The 27737-nt window shown below is 40.0% G+C and overlaps 1 protein-coding gene across 13 annotated transcripts in view; it reads left to right on the forward strand.

Moving 5' to 3' along the window:
* Positions 1–27737, forward strand: part of BCAS3 (BCAS3 microtubule associated cell migration factor) — a 1423373-nt gene that overhangs the window by 173507 nt on the left and 1222129 nt on the right. For all 13 annotated transcript variants that reach the window (XR_011026249.1, XR_011026248.1, XM_068268730.1 and 10 more), the window contains exons 8-9: positions 6134–6241; positions 19365–19441. Coding sequence is in view for 11 of the 13 variants with exons in the window: in XM_068268730.1 (XP_068124831.1) it covers positions 6134–6241; positions 19365–19441 (185 nt within the window). In the remaining 2 variants the exon portion in view is untranslated. The remainder of the gene's footprint in view (positions 1–6133; positions 6242–19364; positions 19442–27737) is intronic.

Raw genomic sequence — 27737 nt, forward strand, 5'->3', positions numbered from 1 at the left:
AAGTTGCTTGTGCCGTCAGATGCCTGACAGCCGTTTCTTTCACTACTGCGCTTCTATGGAGGCAGCTTCTGTAGAAGTGCAGTAGTGCACAAAACGGCCATCAGGCATCTGTACCCAGCACCCACTGCCACCGACAGTGTCACCTCTCCATCCACCGGTCAATGTTTTCCCAGCATATTGACAATGTATTTTTGCACTTACCATGCGCGAGCAACTTTTGAATAAAGAGCGATTTTTAGCAGTGCCAGCACCTTCTGCTTCTTTCAATATGCCACAGTTCCTTGCATGCCAGAGCACGCTAGGCTTGTTAACAAAGAGAGGGAGCATGCTTAAAGGGGTTCTTTCGCGAAAAAAGTAGGCAGTTAAAAAATGTGACAGATGACAGGTTTTGGGCCAGTCCATCTTTTTAAGGGGGATTCTCAGGGCTTTCTTTGTTTTCAACAACATTTCCTGAACAACAGTTTAACTGCCAAAATAGCAAGATACCAGCCGGCCTCCCTAATCACTTGCACACTATTACGTCAGTTAGATTTTGCAACTGTTGTTCAGGAAATGCTGTTGAAAACAAAGAAAGCCCTGAGAATCCCCCTTAAAAAGATGGACTGGCCCAAAACCTGTCATCTGTCACATTTTTTAACTGCCTACTTTTTTCGCGAAATAACTCCTTTAAAGGGGCACTATGGCGAAAAATTTTAAAATTTAAAATATGTGCAAACATGGACAAATAAGAAATAAGTTTTTTCCAGAGTAAAATAAGCCATAAATTACTTTTCTCCTATGTTGGTGTCACTTACAGTAGGCAGTACAAATCTGACAGAAGCAACAGATTTTGGACTCGTCCATCTCTTCATAGGGGATTCTCAGCAAGGCTTTTATTCTTTATAAAGATATTCCCTAAAAAAGATTTAAACAATGATGCTGGCCAGCTTCCCTGCTCGCTACACAGTTTTTTGGCAGTTGGACAGAGCAACTGCCATTCACTAAGTGCTTTTGAAAATAAATAAATCCCTGAGAATCCCCCATAAAGAAATGAACTAGTCCAAAACCTGTCGCCTCTGTCAGATTCCTACTACCTACTGTAAGTGACAGCAACATGGGAGAAAATTAATTTATGGCTCATTTACTCTGGAAAAAACATACTTCTTATTTGTTTATGTTTGCACATATTTTAAATTGTACAATTTTTCGACATAGTGCCCCTTTAAGCCACACCCGTCCGGACAATCATCTCATTGCACACTGTAGTGGCAACCTACTGCTACTACTTGTACTATACGTGTTCACAAATGTGTGTCCTAAACAGTGGACACCAGAGTTTGACTTTATGATAGTTTAACAACAACAAAAAATGACAGCTTACCATGAAGTGACTTTGTTGTAAACCATAGTTTGATATTCGTGCCCTTCAGAGTTCATATATGCCTTGCAGAAAGATTGGTAGCAGAACTACATTTTATGCCATAGAAATTGCAGTTAAAATTTTTTGGCCATCTTGCTTCCCTTTAATTTAGACTAGTTGGTGGAGAATAATGGTTGTGGATAAATAATGTCGTTTGGCTTGTTTTCTGCTTTTTGTGCATGTCAGTGAAAATAAGAAGGTTCCACAAATTGCTTAGTTAAGTGATGTGCTCTTCTCTTTGGTATTTAAGCAGTGTGTCCTAATTCCCAGACAAAATGGCTCTGCACCATTTTACTAAATGATTACACATCGGTCCTGCTTTCTCTCCCATGTGAGGGGCTGCAGAGGACACATGTCTTTTGTGTGCCTGAATTTGGCTGTCCACATCTGCTTTGTGTACTGAACGCCTGTTGTCAATCACCATTTCAGAACATTATCTTCCAGTTTCAACGTTTGGCTGATTATCTGTTTTATTGCAAATTACCACTATAATAAAATGTGTTCAGGATGTGGTGTATGTTTATTATTATCATCATACTCCTTCTGGAGCCATGGAAGCAAGACAGTTAACAAGTTTTACATTGATGAAGACGTCTATAGTATACCTTCAAGTTGGTAATGAAAGAAGCTTAATATAACATACCACATCTTCATTTCACTATTATAGTTTGCCTCCTGTATTCGGCTATATGTCCCTAATTAAACTTGAGTGCGCCTAGACCATTTTTGGCTGCAATTACACATCACAGCCTGAAAATAAAAAAATATTTTAGAAGTAGTGAGATCACATTTGACAATACTGCATCCGTGACCAGGCACAAATACCTTTTCTTGGAGAAAAAGACTTTCCTTAAAAGGACGGATTGGACCAAATCATCACTGTGGAAAAATTCATAGCCACACCTATTAGAGTTATGGGAAGGCATATAAATTACTCTGACATCACTGAATCTGCTACAGTATTTTAACTACATAACATACATAATTATTGTGAAGCTACCAAGGCAAAGTTTTTACATGGACATTGTATACCCTTAAGGGAGTTTTCAGAATAAAATAAAAGCAAGAAGTTTTGAATCTGGATGAGACCATTTGTTGGCTAACTTAAAAGAAAAAGAGTAAGCTTTGAGCTAATTGTCTTCTTCAGACTTTATTTCTGTATGCTGACAAGATGTTAGAACACATAGCTTATATACATTTGAACATCAGAAGGAAGTACAGAGACTTGGCATTTCCTTCTGATGTTTGTTACATCCAGAACCAGAAGTCTGGCCACTTCGGATTCTGGCCGGTCAAAACTAGAAGTGGCCGGCTGATCCGGCCAGTGTGCAAAACTGCGACTTTTTGCGGACTTTGCCAGCCAGAACGCATTATGGCTAGATGTGGCTAGCCAAGTCCCAAAGTGCTGTTCCCCTCCGCAAATTACCTCCTCTCCCTGCTGTTCACCTGCTGCTGCTGCTGCCACCGCCTGTTTTTTCTCCTCCTTAGTGTTCCCCCTCTCCTGCAAGGACCCAGGGCTTCCTTACATGCTGCCGGCTGCAGCTGCTTTCTTCGTTTCCTGTATGGACCCGGGGCTGACTTGTATGCTGCCAGCTGCAGCTGATTCCCCCACCGCCTTCCATCTTCCACCTTCTGTCTTCTCCATCTTCTGCCAGCCACTTTCTTTCTCCGCCTTCCGTCTTCTCTGCATGTTCTCTCCGCCGCCTTCCTTCTCAGCCTTCTGCCTTCTCTCCATCTTTTCCTCTGCTCCCGAGTAGTGCACCTCTCCCGGCCGCTTCATTTAAAGTGGACCCGAACTCTTGCACAGGACTGAAGGAAAACATTGGAAAATGCACCCTGTATGTATTTAGAGAGTTTAGCCTGTCTAATTCCCCCTCATCTGTGACTAGTAACCACTGTAATTTGATCTCTCCCTGTGTCACCTGACTATCATGGCAGAGCAGCTAATTTGAAAGCATAGGATGTTAACAATATGTCTGCTTCATTAAAGTGGACCTGAATTCTTGCACAGGACAGAAGGAAAACATAGCAAAATGCACAATGTATGTATTTAGAGAGCACAGCATGTTAACAATATGTCTGCCTCCTTGAAAGCAGGAAGTAGACACAGTGCAGATTTTTTGCAGGATTTGTATCAGCTGTAACAAAGAACTGTTTTTCTTTAAAGGTTATAATGCTGTTCCCTATCTTTCAGAGCAGAGAGGAAGCTCTGAGTGCCTTTCATGCTGCCGGACAGGACCCGGGATGTTCTGGGATTTTAACATTTTGGACATCGGCCAATTGACTTTGGCCATTTTGCAAACTGGCCGGCCAATGTCAGAAATCCCCAGCATTTTGGACTTTGGCCGTTGTCAAATCGGCCAGTTCTAGAAATGGCTGGCCACTTCCCACTTTGGCCGATTTCTGGTATTGGCCATAACATATTCAAATGTATATGTTATTATCAGTTTGATATAATCTTGATTCAAAACTTTGTGCTTTTACTGATGGCTAATACAGGTAGTCCCCGACTTACGAACGCCCGACTTACGAACGACCCGCTGATATGAACTGCATGGATTCTATGTTTCCATGGGAACAAGTCAAAACTTTTTTTTTTTCAAATTGGACTTGTAGTTTATGAGAAAATTGATTTTAAAAAAATTCAAAGAAATGGCTTTTAAACTTGTATAAGCAGGTACAGAGGGCAGAGGTGACACAGAGAGGGACACTGGTGGCACAGGGGGGCACAGAGGAAGTACAGAGGACAGAGATGGCACAATGTTCTCACTTAAGAACAGATTCAAGTTCAGAACGAACCTATAGTCCCTATCTTGTTCATTAATCGGGGACTACCTGTACTTTATTATTCTTCTTCTTTAGTATTTATATAGTGCCGACATCTTCCGCTGCACTTTACAAAGTATATAGTCATGTCATTAATTGTCCCTTAGGAGCTCACAGTCTATTCCCTGTCCTAGTCATATGTCTGTTGTAGTCTAGGGACAATTTAGGGGTAAGCCATTTAACTTATCTCTATGTTTTTCTGGACGTGGGAGGAAACCGGAGCACCGGGAGGAAACCCACAGGGACACAGGGCAAACATAACAACTCCTTGTAGATATTGTAATTTTGGGGAATAGGGGAGGGGATATGACAATCACTCAACCAATTAGCCCTAAATTCCACTAGGTATATATAACCTGACCGCCACAATTGTCTATCAATCAATCAATCAATCAAAATGTGACTATGGTCAACCATGAAAAAGGGATTTGTTTATTGATTACTCTGTGACTTAACAAAGCGTAAAAAGTAAGCCTAGACACGTCTATTAAAAACTGTTGTGTAAAAAGCTGTATCACGTAATAATAATAAATATGATGCAAACATTTGTATATAGCGCTTTTCTCCTGTCAGACTCAAAGCGCTCAAGAGCTGCAGCCACTAGGACGCGCTCAAGTGGCTACCCTGCAGTGTTATGAACTGACCTAGCCAGGATTCGAACCCTGGTCTCCCATGCCAAAGCCGGTGCCGTTTAACCAGTAAACTATTCAGCCACATGAGCCATACCCAAACACACCAATCAGCTAATTGCATGCATACGGGCCTAAAGCAACAGAGTCCACAATTTTCCAAAAAGTTTCCCAAAACAGGTGGATTAAAGAGACCAAGTTCTACAATCAGTCCAGTAGGGAATCAAAAGCTAAAGAAGCAAAGGGGTAAGAGCAAGTCCAGCAGCGTGAACTATCAAGCTTCCTGCATAGTGTAGCAATAGCAGTCCATAGCCATTATTATTAAAGCTGCCAGGCTTAAACATACTTACACCTCTGGTCAACCTTGTCTTTGGTGAAGATTAGGAAAGTGATACCTTCAAAACAGGAGCCCCCCTCCGATTCATGTCATGCATGCATCGCGCCTCCTTAGCCAACAACCCTTGAGTGTGCTCTCCGATCAAGTAGGTGGTGCAAATGTCATTGTTCCCTCTACTGCAATCAGCGGTAGTTCACAGTACTATCTCTCACGTCTGACCGTACATATCAGTATGTGGTATTGATGCCGGCTGCTTCTGCCAAGATCATCAAGTCTACAGTACATCAATTATGCACCATCCCGCTGGCAGTCAGGCGGCAGATACCTTCAGGCAATTATGAACGCGCCTGGGAGGATTGTAAGAGGGAGCTAAGACTCAGTGGCAGTTCGGATCGGCAACGTGGTCCAGCATAGGCCGACTAGTTTTGACCGGTACTTCCGGTCATCTTCCTTGTAGATGTTGCCCTGGCTGGAATTCGAACCGGGGACCCCAAACTGCAAAACTGGAGCGGGAAGCACAGTGGTGTAATGTATAGCCCTATGGTACAGTACAATACAATACTCTACTGCTCCTATAATAACATATCCTATACGCTTAGCATACCTTTTTTTACTTCATGTTTCTGGTAAATATGTTCAACACATATAGATCTACAATGGAGTATACTGCAGCTCGAAGGATATAGGTATCCACTGACCAAAGCTCATGTGAATTCACCCAAAAACATTTTACAAAATATTTTCCTGATTTGTAAACTTTCACCCTGGTTCTCTGCACTTACTGTAATTTTAACGTATATTTTACATATGTAGGTAGCATTAAGGGACATTGATATCTAATATACTGATGAAAGAATGTCTTTTTGTTCTCTGTTCTAGTATCAAAAATGAGCTATTGTGCATATTTATTAACTATACATTTGTTTCATTTCTTTTTTTAAGCACCAGCCAACCATTCTGCTGTGTGGATTTGTATTCCTTACGTACTGGTGAAATGGTGAAGTCCATTCAGTTTAAAACTCCAATCTATGACCTAAATTGCAACCAAAGGTATGTTTATATATTTTATAAAGCTAAGTTCATATTTAGTTCATTTCAGGAGGTACTGAAAAATGTCAAATGTTGGGTCTGTGCAAATTTTTGTAGTTAAATTTCACTTATAGCTTGTTTTTATCCCAATTAACAGCTTGTGACTTCAGGGTCAAAGACCTTGTCAGGCAGTAGAAGACGTTTCTTTTCACCTGTTGGTACATCAGAGAAAGGCAACATGTCTAAAGCTAATTCTGTATGAAATAATTGCTATACACAGGTGTTTGCCAAGAAAGAGTGCCTCCTGAAGGATTGTGTATCAATATTCTGGGACCAAGAAGTTTTTGAGTTCATTCTCAGCCATTTCATACACTTGATAGCTCACCTGATCACTTTGAACAGGTCACTTTTTACCTGCAGTACTTTAAAAGGAATTTACCTCAAGAGATGAAACATAGGGTAACGAAGAGTTAATTTATTGAAAAACATCTATCTAGTGTCTTTTCAATAAATGATATCTTTTTAACCCTATGTTTCATCTGTTGAGGTAAAGTCCTATTACCTTTTAAACTGTTTTTAAGTGTTTTATAACTTTTGGGGAACCTCCTTCAGTCCCAATCTGCATTATGGCCCCCATGGGGTGGTTATTAGTTTGTGCCATTTTTGTATTTTCGAATCACTCCTTGACCCCAAAAACACCTTTTTCTGTAAAGAGGCCAAACCTCGTGGGGTGTACACATGTCCACAGGTGGTCAGACCTACCACAGTAGCTGTACCACAACCCGTGTCTGTGAGTACTATATTTTTTTCCCCTAGCATCTTTGTTTTGATACACTACACCATTAGGGACTCCTGGTTTCTTCGGTGCTTTTTCCTCTCTCTGGAAGATCTGCAGGTTTTCCAGACCTCTGCCTGCAATACTTATTATTTTTGGTTTGAAAATTTTGGACCCTCAGAAGTTAAACTCATGACTGCATAGAATCTGAAAGGGAGCACAGCTGGTGGAGTGAGGTTATCCAAAATAAGCACCCAATGTAGCTGCATTTAAAGAAAGCTTGGATGCTTTCCTTACATTGTAGGGACATCCACTGTTATAATTACTAGGTTATTTCCAGCAGAGAAGATCCAGGGATTTTATCTGACTGCCATCTGGACGGGAAGTTTTTTTTTTTTTTATTATAGGTTAATTGGGCAAGCTTTGTAAGGGTTGTTTTTTTGTCTTCCCTTTGATCAATTGGAATATGTGAGGGTGCACAACAGAAATGTACCTAATTTTTCCTTGTTTATTTAATCATTCATTTATTTTGTCCTGGTTGAACTTGATGGACTGTTTGAAAGTTTGAAAAAAAGATGGATGTCTTTTTTTCAAACTAACTATGTAACTATGTTGAGGTTAATTTCTGTACCACAATTCATGAGCTATTTGAGACCACAAGGGGATAACATTTGGAGGTCATAGCTGGAGAAGTGTGGGCACAAGTATCACATGAACAATATAATAGCATCTGATATGATGCTGCCCAAATCTCACTATAAGATAAAATGCAAAATGATAAGATTCATCTGGATATCGGCAATGTTAATATGGTCCAGTTGATGATCTGCTGCATGCACGCATATGCACCACAGTTCTTTCCAGACACATTCTCTGTACATTTCGCACATTTCATCATTTATTTAAAAAATGCAAGATTATTCTATTAGACTTATCTTTATATTCTAAAATAACTTTGACCCACATCTGATTTCTTCCTCTGAGGGGAACTTCACATTAACCACTTGAGGACCACAGTGGTAAACCCCCCTAAAGACCAGGCCAAGCTGCAGGACCGCACAGCACAGCACATGAGTAAATCCCCCCCCTTTTTTCCCCACCAACAGAGCTCTCTGTTGGTGGGGTCTGATCGCCCCCCAGTTGTTTGGTTTTTTTTTATAAATATTTATCTATATTTATTGTTAATAAAAATGTGTTTTTTTGTATTTTTTCCCCCCTGTCCCTCCCGCCCACCCCCCGCCAGCCAATCACGGCAATCGGCTGTCATAGGCTTCTGCCTATGAGAGCCGATCACTCTCTTGTCCCCCAGGGGGACAGCCGTGACACGGCTGTCCCCAGTACAGCGCTGCTGCCGATCGCAGCGCTGTACTGTGTAAATAGATGGCGATCACGCCGTCTAACAGTCTCCCGAGCGGCAATAGCTGCTCGGAGACTGAAGAGGGGGCGGAGCTCTGCCCCCTGAGCAGGAGATGCGCACGCAGCCTGCGCGCAATCTCCTGCAACATGCAGCCCCAGGACTTGACGCCAGTTGGCGTTAGGCGGTCCTGGGGCTGCCGCCAGGACAACGCCCATTGGCGTGGGACGGTCTTTAACCATTTCCCCTCCCCCGGGACTAGTAACTACGTCCCTGCAAACTGCCATAACTCTGTGCAGGGACGTAGGTACTATGTCCCTCCCGCCATGCCCCCCCCGCTCGCCCCCCCCCCCCCCCCCCCGCGCTCGGTACCGCCGCTCATTACCGCCGATCGCCCGCCGCTAGATCGATGAATGGGAAAACAAATCCCATTCATTGATCTAATTCCCCGTGTGGCTGCAGCCGTCTATACAGACGGCTCGGCCATTCATTCATTCCGTATGCGTAGTGCTTCTGTTTCCGTACAAACAGTACGGAGCTGAAGTCACTACTGAGGACACCTTGTGGCTAAATTGTAATATTACATCCCCCTTTTTTTTTCCAGTTTATTATCCCTCGTTACCTCTTTTTATTATTATTATTAACCCCTGACCTCCCACACTCCCCTAAAGTTACCATTTTTTTTTATTTATTTTTTTTAATAAAAAAAAATTACAAAATTAAAAAAATACATAAACAGTTACCTTAGGGTCTGAACTTTTTTTTAATATGTATACAAAAACTGTATACTACAGTTACTTTATAAATTATGGGCCTGTAATTGGGGATAGACGCAAAACTTAAAAAATGCACCTTTATTTCCAAATGAAATATTGGCGCCATACATACATATATATGGTACTAGGGAAAAAGTTTAAACGTTGCAATAAACGATACAAACGGGAAAATAAAATGTGTGGGTTTAAATTACGGTAGCATGTTTGATTTTAAAAATATAATGGCTGAAACCTGAGAAATAATGTTTTTTTTTTCATTTTTTTTCTTATTCTTCTTATTAAAACTGAGTTAGAAGAAAATAATTTTTAGCAAAAAGTACCCCCCAAAGAAAGCCTATACAGTGGCAAAAAAACCAAGATATAGATTGTTTCGCTGTAATAAGTAGTAATAAAGTTATAGGTGAATGAATGGAAGGAGCGCTGATGGGTGAAAACTGCTCTGGTTTTTTGAGCAGAAAAACCCTTTAAGGTGAAGAGGTTAAGTAGTTAAAGTAAACCTATAGTGAACTGTGGGGACTGGATAGACTCCTTAACTGCAACTAAGAAAGCATCCACCTGTGTGCGGTACTGCTCACCACAGTGTTTTATACTTCACCAAGCATTGTAAGTTACAATATGCCTTCCTTCTTCCACCTTGTCTGGGATTGTTCCACACTCAAAGTATTCTGGGAGCAAATAGTACCATTCATGCACAACAAAATGTGGTTCCCTACCACCCTACCCACTGCAATGTGCCTGTTAGGAGTAATCTCCAATGATGGTCTACGTTCTAGCATGAAAAATTTTTATGACAGAAGTATTGTTTGCAGCACAACTAGAAGTAACATTCAAATGGTCATCACCCATTACTCCCACTGTGGCCTTCTGGCACAAAAGGAGTGGCTCCACTCTAGCATATCGTAAACTAATCCACGCTCACAGAAATAGGCCCAAGCAGTTTCACCTTGTCTGGGACAAATGGAAAGATAATGTTTAATGGCCGGGTATGGTCCATTCTTTCTGAATGTATTGTTGCAAATTCCTCATTATTTGGTGATTACCTATTGCATACATCACAAATATTCAAGGTGCTGCATCAGCAAAAAATGCTCAGGATATTTCTTATTTGCTCATCTGTAGTTCTGCTGTAACACAGTATATGCTTTGCGCATATATCCCATGTGTCCAATTGCTCCTTTTCTACTGTATATGTCATGCTGTGTCAACTGTTGACTGCTCAATAAACTTATTTTTGTTTTAAAAAAAAAACAAGAATAAATCTGTAGTGACAGTAACGTGATGAAAAGAGCTATTGTAGCTATAGAAATAATCCTAAACAGGTTTGCCTTGAATCCTGCATTTTTTTAAATTGTAACTTACCTGTACACATAGCAGGGCTTTTCCTTCTCTCTGCTTTCAGGCGTGTATATCGAAGCCACATACATTTTATTGCCTGCTAAAGAGGACTTTAACCAGCCTGGCGGTATGGACGAGCTCAGCTCGTCCATCACCGCCGGAGGCTGCCGCTCAGGCCCTGCTGGGCCGATTTGCTTCAAATAAAGAGCAGCACACGCAGCCGGCACTTTGCCAGCCGCGTGTGCTGCCTGATCGCCGCCGCTCTGCGGCGATCCGCCGCGAGCAGCGGCGAAAGAGGGTCCCCCCAGCCGCCTGAGCCCAGCGTAGCCGGAACAAAAAGTTCCGGCCAGCGCTAAGGGCTGGATCGGAGGCGGCTGACGTCAGGACGTCGGCTGACGTCCGTCCGCTATGGCGACGATCTAAGCAAAACAAGGAAGGCCGCTCATTGCGGCCTTCCTTGTTTATTCTGGGCGCCGGAGGCAATCGGAAGAACGCCTCCGGAGCGCCCTCTAGTGGGCTTTCATGCAGCCAACTTTCAGTTGGCTGCATGAAATAGTTTTTTTTTTATTAAAAAAAAACCCTCCCGCAGCCTCCCTGGCGATCTTATCAGAACGCCAGGGTGGTTAACCTTGGATTAATCTTCATCCCCCTTTCTCATGAGGAATCTTTACCGTTTCTTAACTATTTGACATTCCTGGACATGAAACTCACGTCCAGGAAGCCATGTGCGCTCCTGCGCGTCCACACGGCCGATCGCACGCGTGCACGCGCGCATCCTGGCCGGCGGTTTGTTAGCCAGTGAATCAGTGAATCGGGCAACGGTGCCCGATCACTGATTCCTCTCCCCCGCAGAAAAAGCGACAGCTTCTCTCGGAAGCTACGCTTTTTCTGCTTCCTATGTCGCTCTAAGCGTACGTGGTACGCTTAGAGTGACGTCACTGTAAACAACTCATGGCTGCCATCTTGTGGCCAAAAAGTAAACTACATCTAAATGTTAAATAAAAATAAAAATACACATATTTACAAAAAAAAATACAATTTCAATCCCACCCTCCCAAAAATACCCACATAAAATGTTTAATAAAAAAAAACAAAAAAACATTACAATAAAAAAAAAAAAAACACAAATATTTACCTAAGGGTCTAAACTTTTTAAATATCTATGTAAAGATGAAATATTTCTTTTTTTTTTTTTTTTATTATAAGCTTGTAAATAGTGATGAATGCAAAACGGAAAAAATGCACTTTTATTTCCAAATAAAATATTGTCGCCATACATTGTGATAGGGACATAATTTAAATGGTGTAATAACCGGGACAAATGGGCATATACAGTACGTGGGTTTTAATTATGGAGGCATGTATTATTTTAAAACTATAATTGCCGAAAAGTGAGAAATAATGATTTGTTTCCGTTTTTTTCTTATTCTTCCTTTTAAAATGCATTTACAGTAAAGCGGCTCTTAGTAAAATGTACCCCCCAAAGAAAGCCTAATTGGTGGCGGAAAAAACAAGATATAGATCAGTTCATTGTGATAAGTAGTAATAAAGTTATAGGCTAATGAATGGGAGGTGAACATTGTTCGGATGCATGAAGCGAAAAACGACTGAATGCGAACTGCTTAAATAGATTATTGGGGGGGGGGGGTGTCTATATGGTTGATATTGTGATAAAACCCCTCCCACAGTGTGATGGCACAACCATGGTCATGATAGTTTTTTTCTGTGAACCATGTTGCATTGTGGGAAGTAGCGTCTGTTTCCAACTGCCAAGCATACAGTATCACCCTTCGAGGAAAGTTCATTTATTGAGAGTTCTATGGGCAGACATCACCGGCCAGCAGTAAAGATGTTGCCATCTGTGATACATTTCAGAATGTAAATCAGGAAGAGGAAAGGATTTACAATCGCCAACCTCTGAATTAATAATCTATAAATTAATATTTTGTAAAAATGTAATTTTATTCATTATGTTATTTTTACTATGGCTTCTCTTCTATAGCTTGACAATATCTGTCTGCAGAGATAATGGAATTCATAGCACCAGATTCTTTACCCTTATGGCAAAACAGAAAAAAAAGAAAGGGGAGGGGGGGGGGGAATATAAGAAAGGTATAAATAGGACTGAGACTACTCTTACATGGTTGTTTAATAATACAGCAATACATATCATTTCACATACTACCTTTATTGATTATTAAGTAGACAATTTTTTGCGAGGATGATGATTTGATGCTTTTGGTGGCTGGACCAGCTGCTTTGGGATTAATACTCTTGCGGTTGTTCATGAAAAGAATTTCTCATTGTCACCGTATTAGCCTTACAAATTGTGTTGCTAATATTCTGATGTATGATAGCGCTTAAGCCACGATGCTATGCAACACAAGAGAATGTAAGCGCTTTTTGTGTAATGATGTCCATTGTGCTTAATCTCCTCATAAGCCTTGTGCCGTTAATTTTCCACATACACTTTAATGGATGTAGACGATTAATCTGCAATTCTAAAAAAGGAAATATTTATTATGAATATAGAGCAAAGCAAGCATTTTTATTATCTAGGTGATTGAACTCATAAGATTACTACCACACAAATGAAATGTGCTTGTGTAATGTAGAGTCAGTGCTGTGCAGCAAGTCTGATGGTAACTTTGTAAACTAGCAGAGTATTGCCTGGGGACTCTGTTTGACAGAACTCATTTTCCCATAACGCTCTGGGATGTTATTTTTTGGAGGAGTTAGTTTATTCTAGAGGTTACATTAGGACGCATATACTGTCCAAAATGTTATGAATGGCAGCTGAAAGCACTGCAGGTTTCCCTTGGAATTCACTCACTTAAAGCAGACCTGAACTCAGAACTTCCCCTCTGCTCCATAAGATACGCAACAGCATAATAACTTTTAAAGCAAAACATTGTTACAGCTGATACCAATCCTGCAATAAATCTGTAGTGTTTCTACTTCCTGCTCTCATGGAAGAAGACATATTGTTAACATCCTGCATTTACCAATTAGCACTAAGAAGTGCTGGGAAGTTATTTTAAATAGAAGATGAAAAAATATCTCCTAGAAGAAAACTCTGGAGAAAATGGGAATTGCATATGGGCCAGAGTGTCAGCAGGACTGCCAGATAATTTGCATTGTATAACCACTTCACCCCTCAAGCTATTTTACTTTTTCCGCCAACAGCCATTATTACATTTCAGTGCTCCTCCCAATCATTTGACCAAAACTTTATCATTGCCTATCAAACCTAAATGATCGATATCTTTTTTTTGCCACAAATCAGGCTTTTTGTGGATAATACTTGTGTTGTGTTGTGTTGTGTGCGTGTGTGTGTGTGTTTGCAAACTGCACGTATACATTCAGTTAGTGAGACATGAAACAGAAAACAGTAACACAGCAGACAGTAATATTCATATCGATCAGTAAAACAATAAGCAAGAGGAGCTGGGATTTGGGCATGGCAGACAAAGTTCTATGCAGACAATTGCAATATATTTACATAGTTTTATTCAAGGACTACTTTTAAGGCTTTTTTGAAGGTAAATATTAAAAAGTAAATTTAACAAATGTAGCAGCTTTTATTTGTTTAACCACTTCACCTCCAAGGTTTTTTCCCCTTAAACGCCAGAGCAATAGCACTCCTTCCATTCATTCTCATACAACTTTATTACTACTTATCACAATGAAACAATCTATATCTTGGTTTTTTTTCACCACCAATTAGTCTTTCTTTGGGTGGTACTTTTTGCTAAGAATTATTTTATTCTAAATGCATTTTAACCTCCCTGGCGGTACGCAGTTTGAGGCTGTGTCCACAGGAGGGATTATTAGAATAAAACCTATTGTAATAGTTGTAGCTAGCACTAGGCTAGCTACCTGTGGCCCCGAAGTCCCCCGGCACCTATCTGATCTCCCCGATCGCCGCCGCTTATATTTACCCAGCCGCAATCCCGCGAGAGCCGCAGCTTCCCATTTACTTTCAGTCGTCACTATGGCGACGATCGGACATGATGTCATCGACGTCATGATGTCATGCGCAGTCTCGATCCTCCCCATAGTGAAGCCTGGAGCTGATCGGGAGGCTGCGCCATCGCGGGATCCATGGGGGGTATGTATTGCGGCGGGGATCGGGGGGAGAGCGGAGGCACTTTGGGGGCACAGGTAGCTTATTTCTCAGTTTTTGGCCATTATAGTTTTAAAATACCACATGCTACTGTAATTTAAAACCCACACATTTTATTTGCCCATTTGTCCCGGTTATTGCAATGTTAAAATTTTTTACCTAGAACAATTTATGGCACCAATATTTTATTTGGAAATAAAGGTGCATTTTTTTCAATTTTGCGTCCATCACTATTTACAAGCCCATGATTTAAAAAAATAACAGTAATATCCCCTCTTAACATACATATTAAAAAAGTTTAGTCCCTAAGGTAACTATTTATTTATTATTTTTGTTAATTTTCTTTTTAATACAAAAAAAAAACCTGGGTACTATGGGAGAGTGTTGCAGGGAAATAGTTAATTTTAAATGTATGACTTTTTATAAAAAAAATATTGTATGTAGATGTAATTTTACTAATTGGCCACAAGATATCCTCATGCTTTCCCTTCTGTTGCGTACTATTAGTATGCTAAACAGGAAGCAATGCGTGGATGTGTAAGTATCGGCTTTTGTGAATGACGCGGCATCTAATTGATTGCCGGCGCTCTTTCACATGGGGACTTGGATTAATGAATGGGAACTGCATTCCCATTCATTCATCCCCCCCTCTACCGATCAGCGGCAATAATGAGCATGGGGGTGGGGGGATATGAGCAGGAGTGCACAGCGGCATGGGATGGGTATCTACGGCCCTGCAAGGTAAAGCAGGGACGTAGATACTCGTGCCGGGGAGGGGAAGTGGTTAAGGGGTCTACATTTTAACATCTGACAAATGACAGCTCTAACCCCAGAACAGTAGTCATCCATTCTTGTTCTGTGCCACAGTTCATTGAGGATCTGTTTTTTGTTTAAGTTTTGTGTAAATACAGATATCAAGTTATTATCAGTTGACTGAGACTGTCATTTTGACAGAGTTTTTCCAAGTTTAAATTGCATTACACAGTTGTTTATTTGCCTTGGTTTGTTGTCTTCATGTATTTCTGCTGTTTGTCAAGTAGAAATGTGACTTTGATTTTATAACATATTGGTCAACATAAAAAAAATATGTTTTTTTGTTTGTGTCATGTTTCTGCAGTCTGTTAGTACAGTATGGTAAACATGTAGCTCAAAAGCATGAAATTTGATATTGATGAAAAGCGTGGAGGGGGGAGAAGCCTCATACTGACTTTCTTGTGGATATTTCTATCTTCATCTAGCAAAATCTCAAGAATTCATGTTAAGTGGTCTGCTAAAGCTTGATAGTTTGACCATGCATGTCTCAGTGTAGTGCAGCCAGTAGAGTTATGCCAATAGGATTTTCATACATCAAAGAGGCTGTTTAGTTTTCAAAAATGTAAAACTGGATGGTAATTTTTGCAGTTTTTTTTTTCACTATGTGATGTTAGCTTGCTACTATTTTACCTAGGAATCTTTATAAAACCTTATGGCACATAAAATCTTCAACTCCATCTCCTTGTTTATGGTTCCTTAGACTCCTTTAGCTATATATGAGTTAGAAATTAATATACTCTTTATATATTTCCGATACTGACTGCAAACCCGCAACATACAATGCATGTCATCACAGGCAATGTGGTCACTTTTTAGAACCTCAACCTGTTAAAGATTCGATCTAAAGTCTATAGCTAACCAATTTAGCACGTTGTTCTATTTATTAAAGAAGTTATGATTATTAAGTAATCCAATTTTATAAACAAATAACAATCCCATAAAAAAATATTTCCCAGGTAAAAACTGAGTGTTCCATCCATTTCTTAATCAGTTTATATTTTTTGTATATACAACCAGAGATGGGCTTCTGATTTATTTCGAGTAGCAAGCTACTTGGTATTTAATGCTAACGAAGCACTGATTAATCAGCTGTGACCGTGAGTCTGCTCCCCTCACTACTCTACATATTGGGCATGAGCAGAAAAAAAGCACCCCACCCACGCAATCATGGGGCACTTATTGCACATTTTACCTGAACTAAGTTAAACATTCTGGTGGTTTTTAGCCAGTTAAACGTTGTAGTCTTATTCATCAAGGTGTCCAAATTCCAAATGAATGGTTTTATCTCATAGTTTTCAGTTTGCATTGAAGAAATGTTAGGATTAGTATGGTATATTATTCACAGCTATGATGCATCAGCCTGCATTTCATTAACAGTTATAAAAGCACCATGCGGGTGTACCTCATGCTAGCCATTATAATTATCTTAAAATGACTGTATTCTATCATTGACTCTTGTGCGGTGCATACCATGCCACTGATCTGCCTCATACATCTTCATTGACATATGCTTTGTTACTGCTGGATGGGCTGAGTGACTGCTGTGCTACTGGACACAATTTACATTATTTTCAGAGTTATACCAACATTATGACTTTGCAGCAACTAGGAAATGACAAAGGAAATGGAGGCAGAGGGGTTGATTCATCAAGCTCCGTAACGTGGGAGTTACAGCCGGAACAGTCACATTAACTGAACTTGATCAATCACCCCCTGGAGAATAATAAAGCCATGAGGACAGCATTTTTCTCCTATACTGAAAGAGCATCCGAGATCTAAATTTGTAAATGTGATAACTGCCAAATTGTTCCATTGTACAAAACAGGAAATGTAAACCTTACACAAAATGTAAGAACACCTAATGTGAAAATACATAATCATAAATCACTTTGAAAGCGATGCCTCTTCCCTAGCAGTTATTCATCTTCTGTGTCAGATGAGAATGTTGCAGATATATTAGACCTCTACAGACTTCATCAGGCTTGATAACTCACAGCATGTTCTTCCTGGTCACACCAACTGTGTCAAAAGGGTTGTTTCTCTCCTTAAAAAGAAGGATTACAGTTTAGGCATTTGTGCAGTAGAAATACACTATTATTTTCCATGGCAAAGGAGGCCAAATGCAGAGAGAACCGGCACTGCTAGAAACCGCTGATTTATTGTGATTACAAAAGCAAGGTGCATATACTGTACATGCGTGACAAAAGCAAACTTGCACTTGTGGACATACCAAGATAGGTGGGGTATCCTCTGGTGTGGTGGGTGCTGGGTTGTTAAGCCTGACGGCCGTTTCGCGCGCATCTGCGCATCTACGGAGGCTGCAAATTGGGGTGGACAGGCTGCCGGGTTCGTAACCTAATGCGCATGGCTGCATAATGCCGCCCTTCCGCTCCTCTCCTCCACTTCCCTTCTATGCTGATTCAGTGCCGGTTCTCTCTGCATTTGGCCTCCTTTGCCATGTTGAACGAACTGTATACCAGAGCATGCTAAGCTGAATGTGGGGTATCCAAAAGGCAACCAAAACACGCTTGCATGCTTGCTACTCCTGTAGTGACAACCCGCTTTCTTTCTGTCATCGCTTGGACACTATTATTTTCATTGGTTATAAAGAAACAAGCACATATGAATGCCACAGCGTTTAGTTTAGATGGCCACATATGACTTCATCCTTGGAAGTGACATGTGGTTTGTAAGGGATGTTGGCTTCTCTTAGGGAAGGATTAATGGTGAATACAAGGTTTGGAGATGTTGGACTGCAGATTAAACCCACCATTACCGCAAGAGGTTACATGATAAGCAGATGTCTTTCTGCTTGTTTTTTGAAGTGAGATGCTTGGGCTATAAGTAAATCACAGGCTATTTGTGCCAATAGGTAAGTAACAAACATTTATTGGCTACTGCATGCATCTATTTTTTTCTATCCAATAAATGTTTGTTACTTACCGTGCAAACACTGACTTAAACCCAGATCGCTAAGATGTGTTTGTCAAGTTACATTTATTTATTAAACCCCTAATTCGATCTTGTATTGTGTAATGCATGCTGTGTGAACCACATCCTAGTTTGCATTACAGAAAGTTTTATTCATTGCTTATAATCCATTTTTGCACTTTTTTATTACCTGGCTGCCTGGATTTGGGATGCTGATTTCCTGCCATATGCAAGTTGACTGAGTAGCAGGTGCAGTCAGTGTATTGTCCAAACTCCTCCCCCACCCCAATCATCACTCATAGGAAATAGTATCCTGTAAACACAGAGCTGACTCTAACAACAGGAGGGAGCAGATGGAAGCGTTGGGTAGGGACAGATGATGGCTCTGAAAGGGGGAAACTTCCACCCTTCTTGCAGCCCTATGCTTTGTGCACAAATTTGTTAGTTAGTCACATGACAGACTTTCTACAGGGGATTTTTCTGGAACAGCTGCATCAAATATGAAATTATTTTAAGCAATTACTTAGTCCTCTATTCACCTTTACTAACAATAAAAATCCTGGAGGTGATCTATAGGGCTTTATCATGCACAACAGCTGTCCAATACAACACATGAATATACTGTATACATGAATTTTAAGTAAGGATTATGTTGAAATGCAGACATCATATCAACTGTAACTAAATGCATCATTTCATATTGGAATTGGTTTGCAGCAGTGTTGAAAGTGCTTATTGTTTGTGGATATTAACAGGATACCATTTTTTCCATCAGATATAACATTTAATGCACTGTATAAATGCACTTCTAAATTTCATAACTAAATCCATTAACCTATTCCCAGACATAAGTAAAATCTTTATTTTGCATCTCACTGAATGTATTGCATTCCTGTACTTGAAGCAAGGGTAAAGTACAAGTACTCTGAATGGTATTGAGTAGTTTATAACAAGCTGGATAATGTATAATATATGCATTGTTTAAAAACTAAATAAATTAGTTGATTTTTAATGCTTGTGATATTTACTTACAGGGTGCTTGTTGTGGTTTTGCAAGAAAAGATTGCTGCTTTTGATAGCTGCACATTTACAAAGAAGTTTTTTGTAACCAGTAAGTATGCCAAATGTGCATGTATATGTTAATGAATATCTGTTCATCTTGTTTCCACCACAGTGCTTCAAAATTCATAGCAATATCTCTTTGGATTCTGCCACTGCCAGGCCCCTCATATAATATCATTTTGTAATTGTCGTTTCTTTTAAGGCTCACTTAGATGTGTGATTAGTGATTTACCCTTGTATTTTGTGAAGAAATAACTGGTTTAGGGCTATCAATGTAGGGATGATAATAATCAATCATGCAAAAAATCCTGGCCTTAATGTACATTTGTAATCCAAACCCATCTCAGCAGTATTTCTATACCACTCTGCACTTGTATATATTTAAAATGGGTGCAGTGGGAATTTGGGCGAAGAGATTCCATAGTAGATAATCGGTAAATTATCAATATTCTACTATAAATCATAAAGTAATTCTGACTGTAAAATATTGGTTTATAACAGTATATCACTGGCCTAACCTAACATGACTCCCACACGAGCCCTCCCTCTCGATGCCTAACCCTAACCAAACGCCAGTCAATGCCTTACCCCAAGAACACCTTGCCAGTGCCTAATCTTAAGGACCCCCCATGTCAACCCATTAGCAACTTCAATAGCGTTAACTTGTTTGAGATAAGTGCACTGCTTTTGACCTCAGTCAGCAGAGTTGTAATTTCTTGCAGCTGTAAATTCTTGGAATGCTTTGATCGCTCTCTCTGCTGGCAGAACATATAGAAACTGAAAGCAGAACTCCTCTATTATTGTCTCACACTGCCCTCTAGTGACAAGTGGCTTAAATACACAATACAGCAGTACTAATTAGATGCAAGGAAATATAGGTTAAAAAACAAAAAAATGTGCATAAGTAAATTGCTTTGAGCACTTGCAAACCTCTAAATAAATTGTCTACTAAGGGGTTTAAGGGCAACTTTTAATAACCGTGGTCGTGATTCACAAAAGGGTGCTAACATAGTTAGCACGCCTAAAAGCTTTGGACGTGCTAACTATGGTGCTAAGTAGTTAGCACATGCAAACTACTTAGCACTGTAGTTAGCACATGCAAACTACTACTTAGCACCGTGCTAACTAGGGTGCTAAGTGGTTTGCACATGCTAACTATGGTGCTAAGTAGTTTGCATGTGCTAACTATGGTGCTAAGTAGTTTGCAAGTGCTTACTACGGTGCTAAGTAGTTTGCATTTGCTAACTACGGTGCTATGTTAGCACATGCAAAGTAGCTTTTCACTGGAGTGCTAACACTTAGCACCCTTTTGTGAATCAAGCCCCAAGTGTTCTAAAATTACAATGTACAAATAATGTCTAAGTAGCTGTGTAAGCATTTTGCTACTGTTTATGTTAAATATCAGAGGCAAAAGCTGTTGTTTGTGTGTAGGTTGTAGCTGCATTGGAAGGATTCATTAGCAAAGTGGAGTCTGTGCTTCATGAGAAATGTGGTAATACAGCAATAGAAAAGAACAACTGAGTCTCTACGTGGATTTTATGCAATTGTAGCAATTTAATATATCATAGTGGCAGAACAACACAACGTTTTGGCCAACAGGCCTTTCTCAAGTGTTACAGAAAAAAGCAAATGCTCACATTTAAATCACATGCAATTAATAAAACACACCCACAAAATGGGTGGGCACAAACGTAACTTAGAGAGTGACCATTTAAAGGGGCAGCAGATGAATTTATAGAAAGTATTTTAAATTAAAGTCATAATTGAGTCTGTTAGGGACTAGAATACTGAGCCTGTCAATCCATCTGCTTCCTTGTCTAAGCAGGGAAGTCTGTCCATGTAAACCTTTGCCAGTGGTGATTAATTTGGGCATGGGGGGTGCTGACAAAATTGTGGGTTCTGAGGCTGTCTGCTATAAATACTGCGACTACAAATGTGTAGCCACAATTTGTATAGTGAATGACCTCCAGTGCCCAAAATTCCTGTAATTGCGGCATATAACTTAGGTGGCTATTGTGGTGCCCATATTACCCAGGCCCCTCCGGGGCCCAAAACTAACTGCTTTGCCCCACTTACATTTCTGATACGATGCAAGCTCACTTTGCATGGGATTATAAAGCAAACCTCTGACGTTAAAAGGAAACCTAGGGAGACATATGGAGACTGACATTTATTTCCTTTTAAATAATGCACATTGTATGGCTAAAAGTCAGTGACTTCTCCAATCCTTGAGCTCACCTTTGGTCACCAGGACCCTCTTTTTCTTGCCAGATGGGCTTAGGTCCATGAAAAAGTGCGGCCACATTGCACAGACACAAGACCACCTGCACAGTAGCATGGAGCCACTCAGTCACACAGGAAAAGGCATGCTACTGCACAGGCGCTGGCCGTCTTGCACCTGCTCAGTGCGGCCACGCAGCTTCACTAACCTATTCAATTAGCCCTGGTCAAAGAAGTTCAGAGGGTTCTAGTGCTGGAATAGCAAGCTCGAGTGGAATGAGGGAAGCCTCTGGATTATCCAGAGGCTTCCCTCTGCTGAGGTATTTATCAAACTTTCTCTCCTATTTTGCTTTCAGGTACACTTTAAGGGTTTTGTGATCTCCTTAAAATGTAACCTCTCTTACACATGGCGTATTTTTTTGTGTACATTTCCTACTAATGTTGTCTAGAGGTGCTACTCTCTCTTTTACCTAATGTTAGTATGCCAGCAGTTTAAAAATTATAATGATAATAATGTTTTAAACACTTGATGTACTATAACTTGAAACCTATTTTCACATTTTTTACATATGATCGCTATTTGGTTGAACAGTGCATAAATCCAAAGCATCTCCAAGCTGATTTGCTCTGAACGCACTGTACCAATGACCGCTATAACCACTTATGTCACTCCAACATTGACATACATTAACATTCTTGTTGAAGTAGATTTGTGGCTGCCTTGTCTTTCCTCCAATCAGAGGAAAATGGAATGGGTGAATTGCATGTGAGCCATGCCTACCACCCGTGACAGCAGGAATCCAGCTTATTGCACTGACATGGCAGCCTTCATTCTGCCTCCTGAAGATGAGACCCCAGGGCATAAATTCTAGCATGACCTCAATAACGTATAAATATACTAACTCTACTGTTGTACTGATGCCTGCTCTTGTGAAAAATTTTGTAAATTTGAAATGACTCAAAAACAAGGCTTTTCGTAGTGTTTATTATTCACAAACATGAGTGCACTACTGCTCCCAGCGAGCAGCTATATAGCCACTCGAAATCATATGCCCGCCATCCCTGCAGAGTTCCACAATATAGTAGTGGAACTCCACTGCAGTTATTTTTCTTGGGCACATTAGGTGCCTGCTACTTCTGTTTATAACGTATTTTCAGTCAAAGCAATGAGACGCAATCTGTCCAGACTTATACCCAATAGCCTATTATAAATATATTCTGCAGTGGTTTTCTGAAAATGTCTGCAGTCATCTCCTTTAGTATGTTTTATGACACCAAACTACAGCTTGTATAGCTGCTGAAAGTTGGAGGGAGAAATCCACTTACTCCCTTCCCTCATGATTTACCTCAGCACCGGTTGCTTTTGTTTACAAATGCTCCTTCCACACACACACACACACACACACACACACACACACACACACACACACACACACACACACACACACACACACACGGATGAGCCTGAGATAGCTTTACCTCCCCTTCATGTGTCTAGGAATACCCAGATGGATGGAATGAAAGTGTAGCATGCAACTGGGAATGGTATTCAGGAATGGTGAGTTGATCTGAGAAAATCTTGAAAACGGATACACAGGCCCATGTGATCAACATTTTAGAGTCCACATCTAGTTACATGGACAATATTTATTTCTACAAATGTGGGCTACATGACTTATGCTGGTGCTAAGGGAAAAGATGCGCTTCACATTTCTATTTTTACAGAAGAAAGTCAGTACGCTAAGGTGCCTTTGAGAAGAGTCCTGGGAGCTCTTTTTTTGCTATCTTTACGGTCACTGACAGCATTTATGTTTTAATATGTGTTGAATATGCTTGGACAGATGCCCGTCTCTAGTTTTTTTGAGTAGAGTGTGATAGCACAAAAAAAAAGTCAGATTCTTGAGCGCAAGAAAAATACAAAACTGTACAAGACTGTATACTATTTTTTTTAGTTAAAGCAAGTATGCTGTAATAACTTCTGCCAATAGATGTCAGCTTTCCCCTACTTTTTATTCTCCATAAGTTAAAAATAATGCAGTGTTATTTTTTTCCTCCTCCTGATTCTCCTTAGTGTAGTCATTGAATATATGCAATTATGTTAGATTTTGCTTTTTTATTTGTACCTTATTTTGACAAATAGTTTTTGCTACTTTTTAGTAAAAGCTGGTAATACAATTTATAAGGATGAGAGCACATGAAGGTAAAGCTCATCATTTCTATTCATATAGAGATTGATAAATGACTGGCATCACTGCAGTTGGCCCAAAGTGATTGTTAATGTTTATAAAAGGGGTAATGTTTAGTTAACCCATCCTGTGCCAGATAACAGTGAATCTACAGCCTATCTTGTTAAGAAGGTGAATATTCCTTCCAAACTTTCAGCTTTATGTGTCAAGTTTTTGTGTAATTTATGAAGCAGGTACATCAACCCTGTATGAAGGGCATCTTTTTGTTTTTAAATGTAGCAAGATTGACTTAGAGTTCTAGTCTAGTGCTCAGTCCATAGCCTTACTTACTTACTTACTGAGCTGCCCATAAAGTGTACATTGTACGGCTAATGTTCACTACTGTGCAGCTCAGTAAGCACACTCTTTTGTGTAGCTCTCACAGCACTCTGTTTAATAACAAGTAGCTTGCATCAAGAAGAACAGCTTTTGGATCATAATTCAAATATAAATATACTTATTAAATCAAACTTAAAGTGAAAATAATCTGATGAGATAAAAACAATTGTTCTACAGTCCTAATCATGTGTGCGTGCGTGTGTGCGTGCGTGCTTAGAATTTTCCTCTGCTGTAAAAAATAACCTGAAGTTTTAACTTGGTTTCACTTTGCAGGGAGCACTCAAAGGGTAAAGCTACGGTGTTTGCTGTATGGGTAGAGCTGCCTTGGCAGAGCTCTCCTGCAGTCTATTTACAGCTGCTGATTAGAACTAATTAGACATAGCACATAGCCGTGAATGTATTCAGCAACTAAATGTGAAATCATGTGTTGTGCAAGAGTTCAGGTCCACTTTAACCACTTTAGGATCCCTTGTATACTTCACATGCGGATCAGGGGCGTAGATATGCGTACTGCTAACTTACTGCCGCGTTCACAATCCCTACGCCGTTTTAGTTCGCCTCACCATCGCAGCCCCCTTCATCTGTGATCAGGATATGAGAATCAGCTATTCTCAACCCTGATCACCATGCCTGTGTCTTCTGAGAGCTTGCAGCAAGGAGACCCAAGCTCTCATGCAAAATACACCAGACACTTCCGTGTTTCTATTAATAGAACACGGTCTCAGTAGCACCATCTTGTGTTCAGAAAATAAAAATACACCCAATTACACCTCTATACTGTTTCACATGGAAAAATTATTCATTTTATTATTATACATATTATTATTATTATTATCATTATTATTTAACCCCTTCTAACCCTGCCCCATAGTTACCAAAATAAAACACTTTATTTTTACATAAATACCTTAGGGACTTTTCTAATATGTATGTCATGAGGGTATATTACTGTTCATTTTGCAAATACACTGAAAAACTACAGAGATGACATCTGTAAGCTTTACATCAGACTACATCATAGGGAAAAATAATGTGTGCTAAATATAAAGTTCCTTTCACACCAACTGCGTTAGAATGCCCTTTTCCAAATACATGTGTTTTGGGTTTTTGTTCAAATGCAAAGTCACTGTCAGGATCATGTAAATCTTGGAGACCCTTTCACACTGCTGCATTTGCACTTTTATGCAAATGCAAAGCTTTATTCTGGACTCAAAAATTACAGCAAGCAATACACTATAAAAATCAATTAAAACCTCAGAGTCCCCGGAGCACCCCAGGCATCCTCAAATCTGTCTCACCATTCACACAGGCCAAATACTGACATCACCCATTGGGCGAAACATGTAATTGGGAGGAGTCTCGGGAGGCTGGCCTCAGTCATCACTCTAACCATCCATGCACTTGATCTCCGATATCCCGCTCTGATGCTGATCCCTAGCCGCGGTGAGCAGGTGGATCACCCATTACTCCAGCCCGGACCATGCTTGCTGATGGAGCACAGTGCTGCAGCATATGTAAGTAGCAGAGCTGCTGAATATTATATGGACAGATCACGTAGACCGCAAAGTGTCGGGGACCTGCAGGTTTAGCGGACATTTAAGGTAACCATTGTCTGCTCACTTACTCTGTAACATCTTGGAAGTTGGAGCCCCATGCTGGCTGTATGAACTATGTGTACAATCTGTGCTTCTACTGCCCACAAGCAATTGCTGACAAACTATGCTTAAAACCCACGCTATGTGTGTGCTGTAATAATACTGGCCATTGCCATTATCCGGACTACTGGAGGAAGCAAAGTTTACCATTTGCTTTTATTTAGTCTGAGTGCACTCAGGCTGGGTCCAGGTATCCAGTTTATTTACAGCTTGCAGAGCATTTAGTTGTGTTCAGTTAGCATTCACTCTCTGATTTACCGCTTGGGACTACCTGTTACCTGAGATTTAGATAACTGCTGCAGCGGTGTGCAATTGAATCAGTTGGTGTCCTGTGTGAATGGTGGGACGGATGTGAAGATGCCTGGGGTGCTCCGGGGAATCTGAGGTTTTAATTGATTTTAATGGTGTATTGGTTGCTGTGATTTTTGTGTCCAGAATAAAGCTTTGTATTTTTTCATGGATCTCTGAGGCCCCTGCAAGCTTAAAAAGTGGTATTGTTAAGTCTAGTGCTTAAGTTGTGAGGCCCAGTGTGAGTTGTTGTCTTGGGAGAGCTGTGTGCTCCCTATAATATTAATTAACAACGATCCATTTCTGAGGATTGCCCTTTAAGTGGTGTACTCTTTTATGCAAATGTACAATAAATGTTTGATATTGGCATTTATATCTATAGTCATACAAGTGATATAGCATAAAAAAGTCCTTAATGCACGTGGGTCATAATGTCAATAGCCAAGGCAATTGACCTTATACTGTGAGTTTTCTTTTCAAAGCATACTGCAAAGGTAATCAAAGAGTTTTTGAAGGGAAAGAAGTGCAATGTTATGCAATGGCCAAGTCAATCACCTGACCTGAATCCGATTGAGCATGCATTTCATTTGCTGTAGACAAACTGAAGAAAAATTGCCCCAAGAACAAGCAGGAACTGAAGACAGTTGCAGTAGAGGCCTGGCAGAGTATCACCGGGATGAAACCCAGCGTCTGGTGATGTCTATGCCTGCCAGACTTAAGGCTGTAATTGACTGCAAAAGGATTTTCAACCAAACATTAAAAAGTAACAGTTTAATTTATTATTTATTTTAATCCCATTACTTTTGGTCCCTTAACAAGTAGGAGGCACACATGCAAACTGTTGTAATTCCTACACCGTTCACCTGATTTGGATGTAAATACCCTCAAATTAAAGCAGACAGTCTGCTGTTAAAGCACATTGAGTTAATTTTATTTCAAATCCATTGTGGTTGTGTAGAGAGCCAAAAATGTTAGAATTATGTAGATGTCCCAATATTTATGGACCTGAATGTATATATATATATATATATATATATATATATATATATATATATATATATATATATATATATATATATATATATATATATATATATTCAACTTTTGTTAGTCCCCAATACACCAACTGCTCTGTTGTGTTTTGGCTTTTAAAAGCTGTTTATTGGCCCTTTCATTTTTATATTTTTTTGTGTTAATTATGCTGAAATATAATTATTAATTTTGTATATAAAGGCTGAGTTGTGTTGTCAATTGATTATGGGTGTTAGGATGCCTGTTTAATTACCATATTTCTATTTATATACCATACATACTAATTTCCCCCTCTTTTCTGTATAACTGCTATCTCCTCACTTGGTTTTCTTCATTATCAGTCAGGGTAGCTTTTAACCACATGGAAGGTAGACTTATTTAATTGGCTGGAGACACACTCTATAAAGCAGAACCACAGTGAACCACTTTAAGGATGAATAGATTTTTCTTTTGAAATGTAATGTTTTTGCCAGAGGTTAGCACAGTGTAGGAGCCATCACCCAGTTTAATGCTGTAAGAGTCAGACTAAGGGCAGGACCTGGCTATAGGGAATAATTGCAGACTTCACAATATCTCTCCATTGCAT

Source organism: Hyperolius riggenbachi, chromosome 2, assembly GCF_040937935.1.
Source record: "Hyperolius riggenbachi isolate aHypRig1 chromosome 2, aHypRig1.pri, whole genome shotgun sequence".
Lineage (NCBI taxonomy): Eukaryota > Metazoa > Chordata > Amphibia > Anura > Hyperoliidae > Hyperolius > Hyperolius riggenbachi.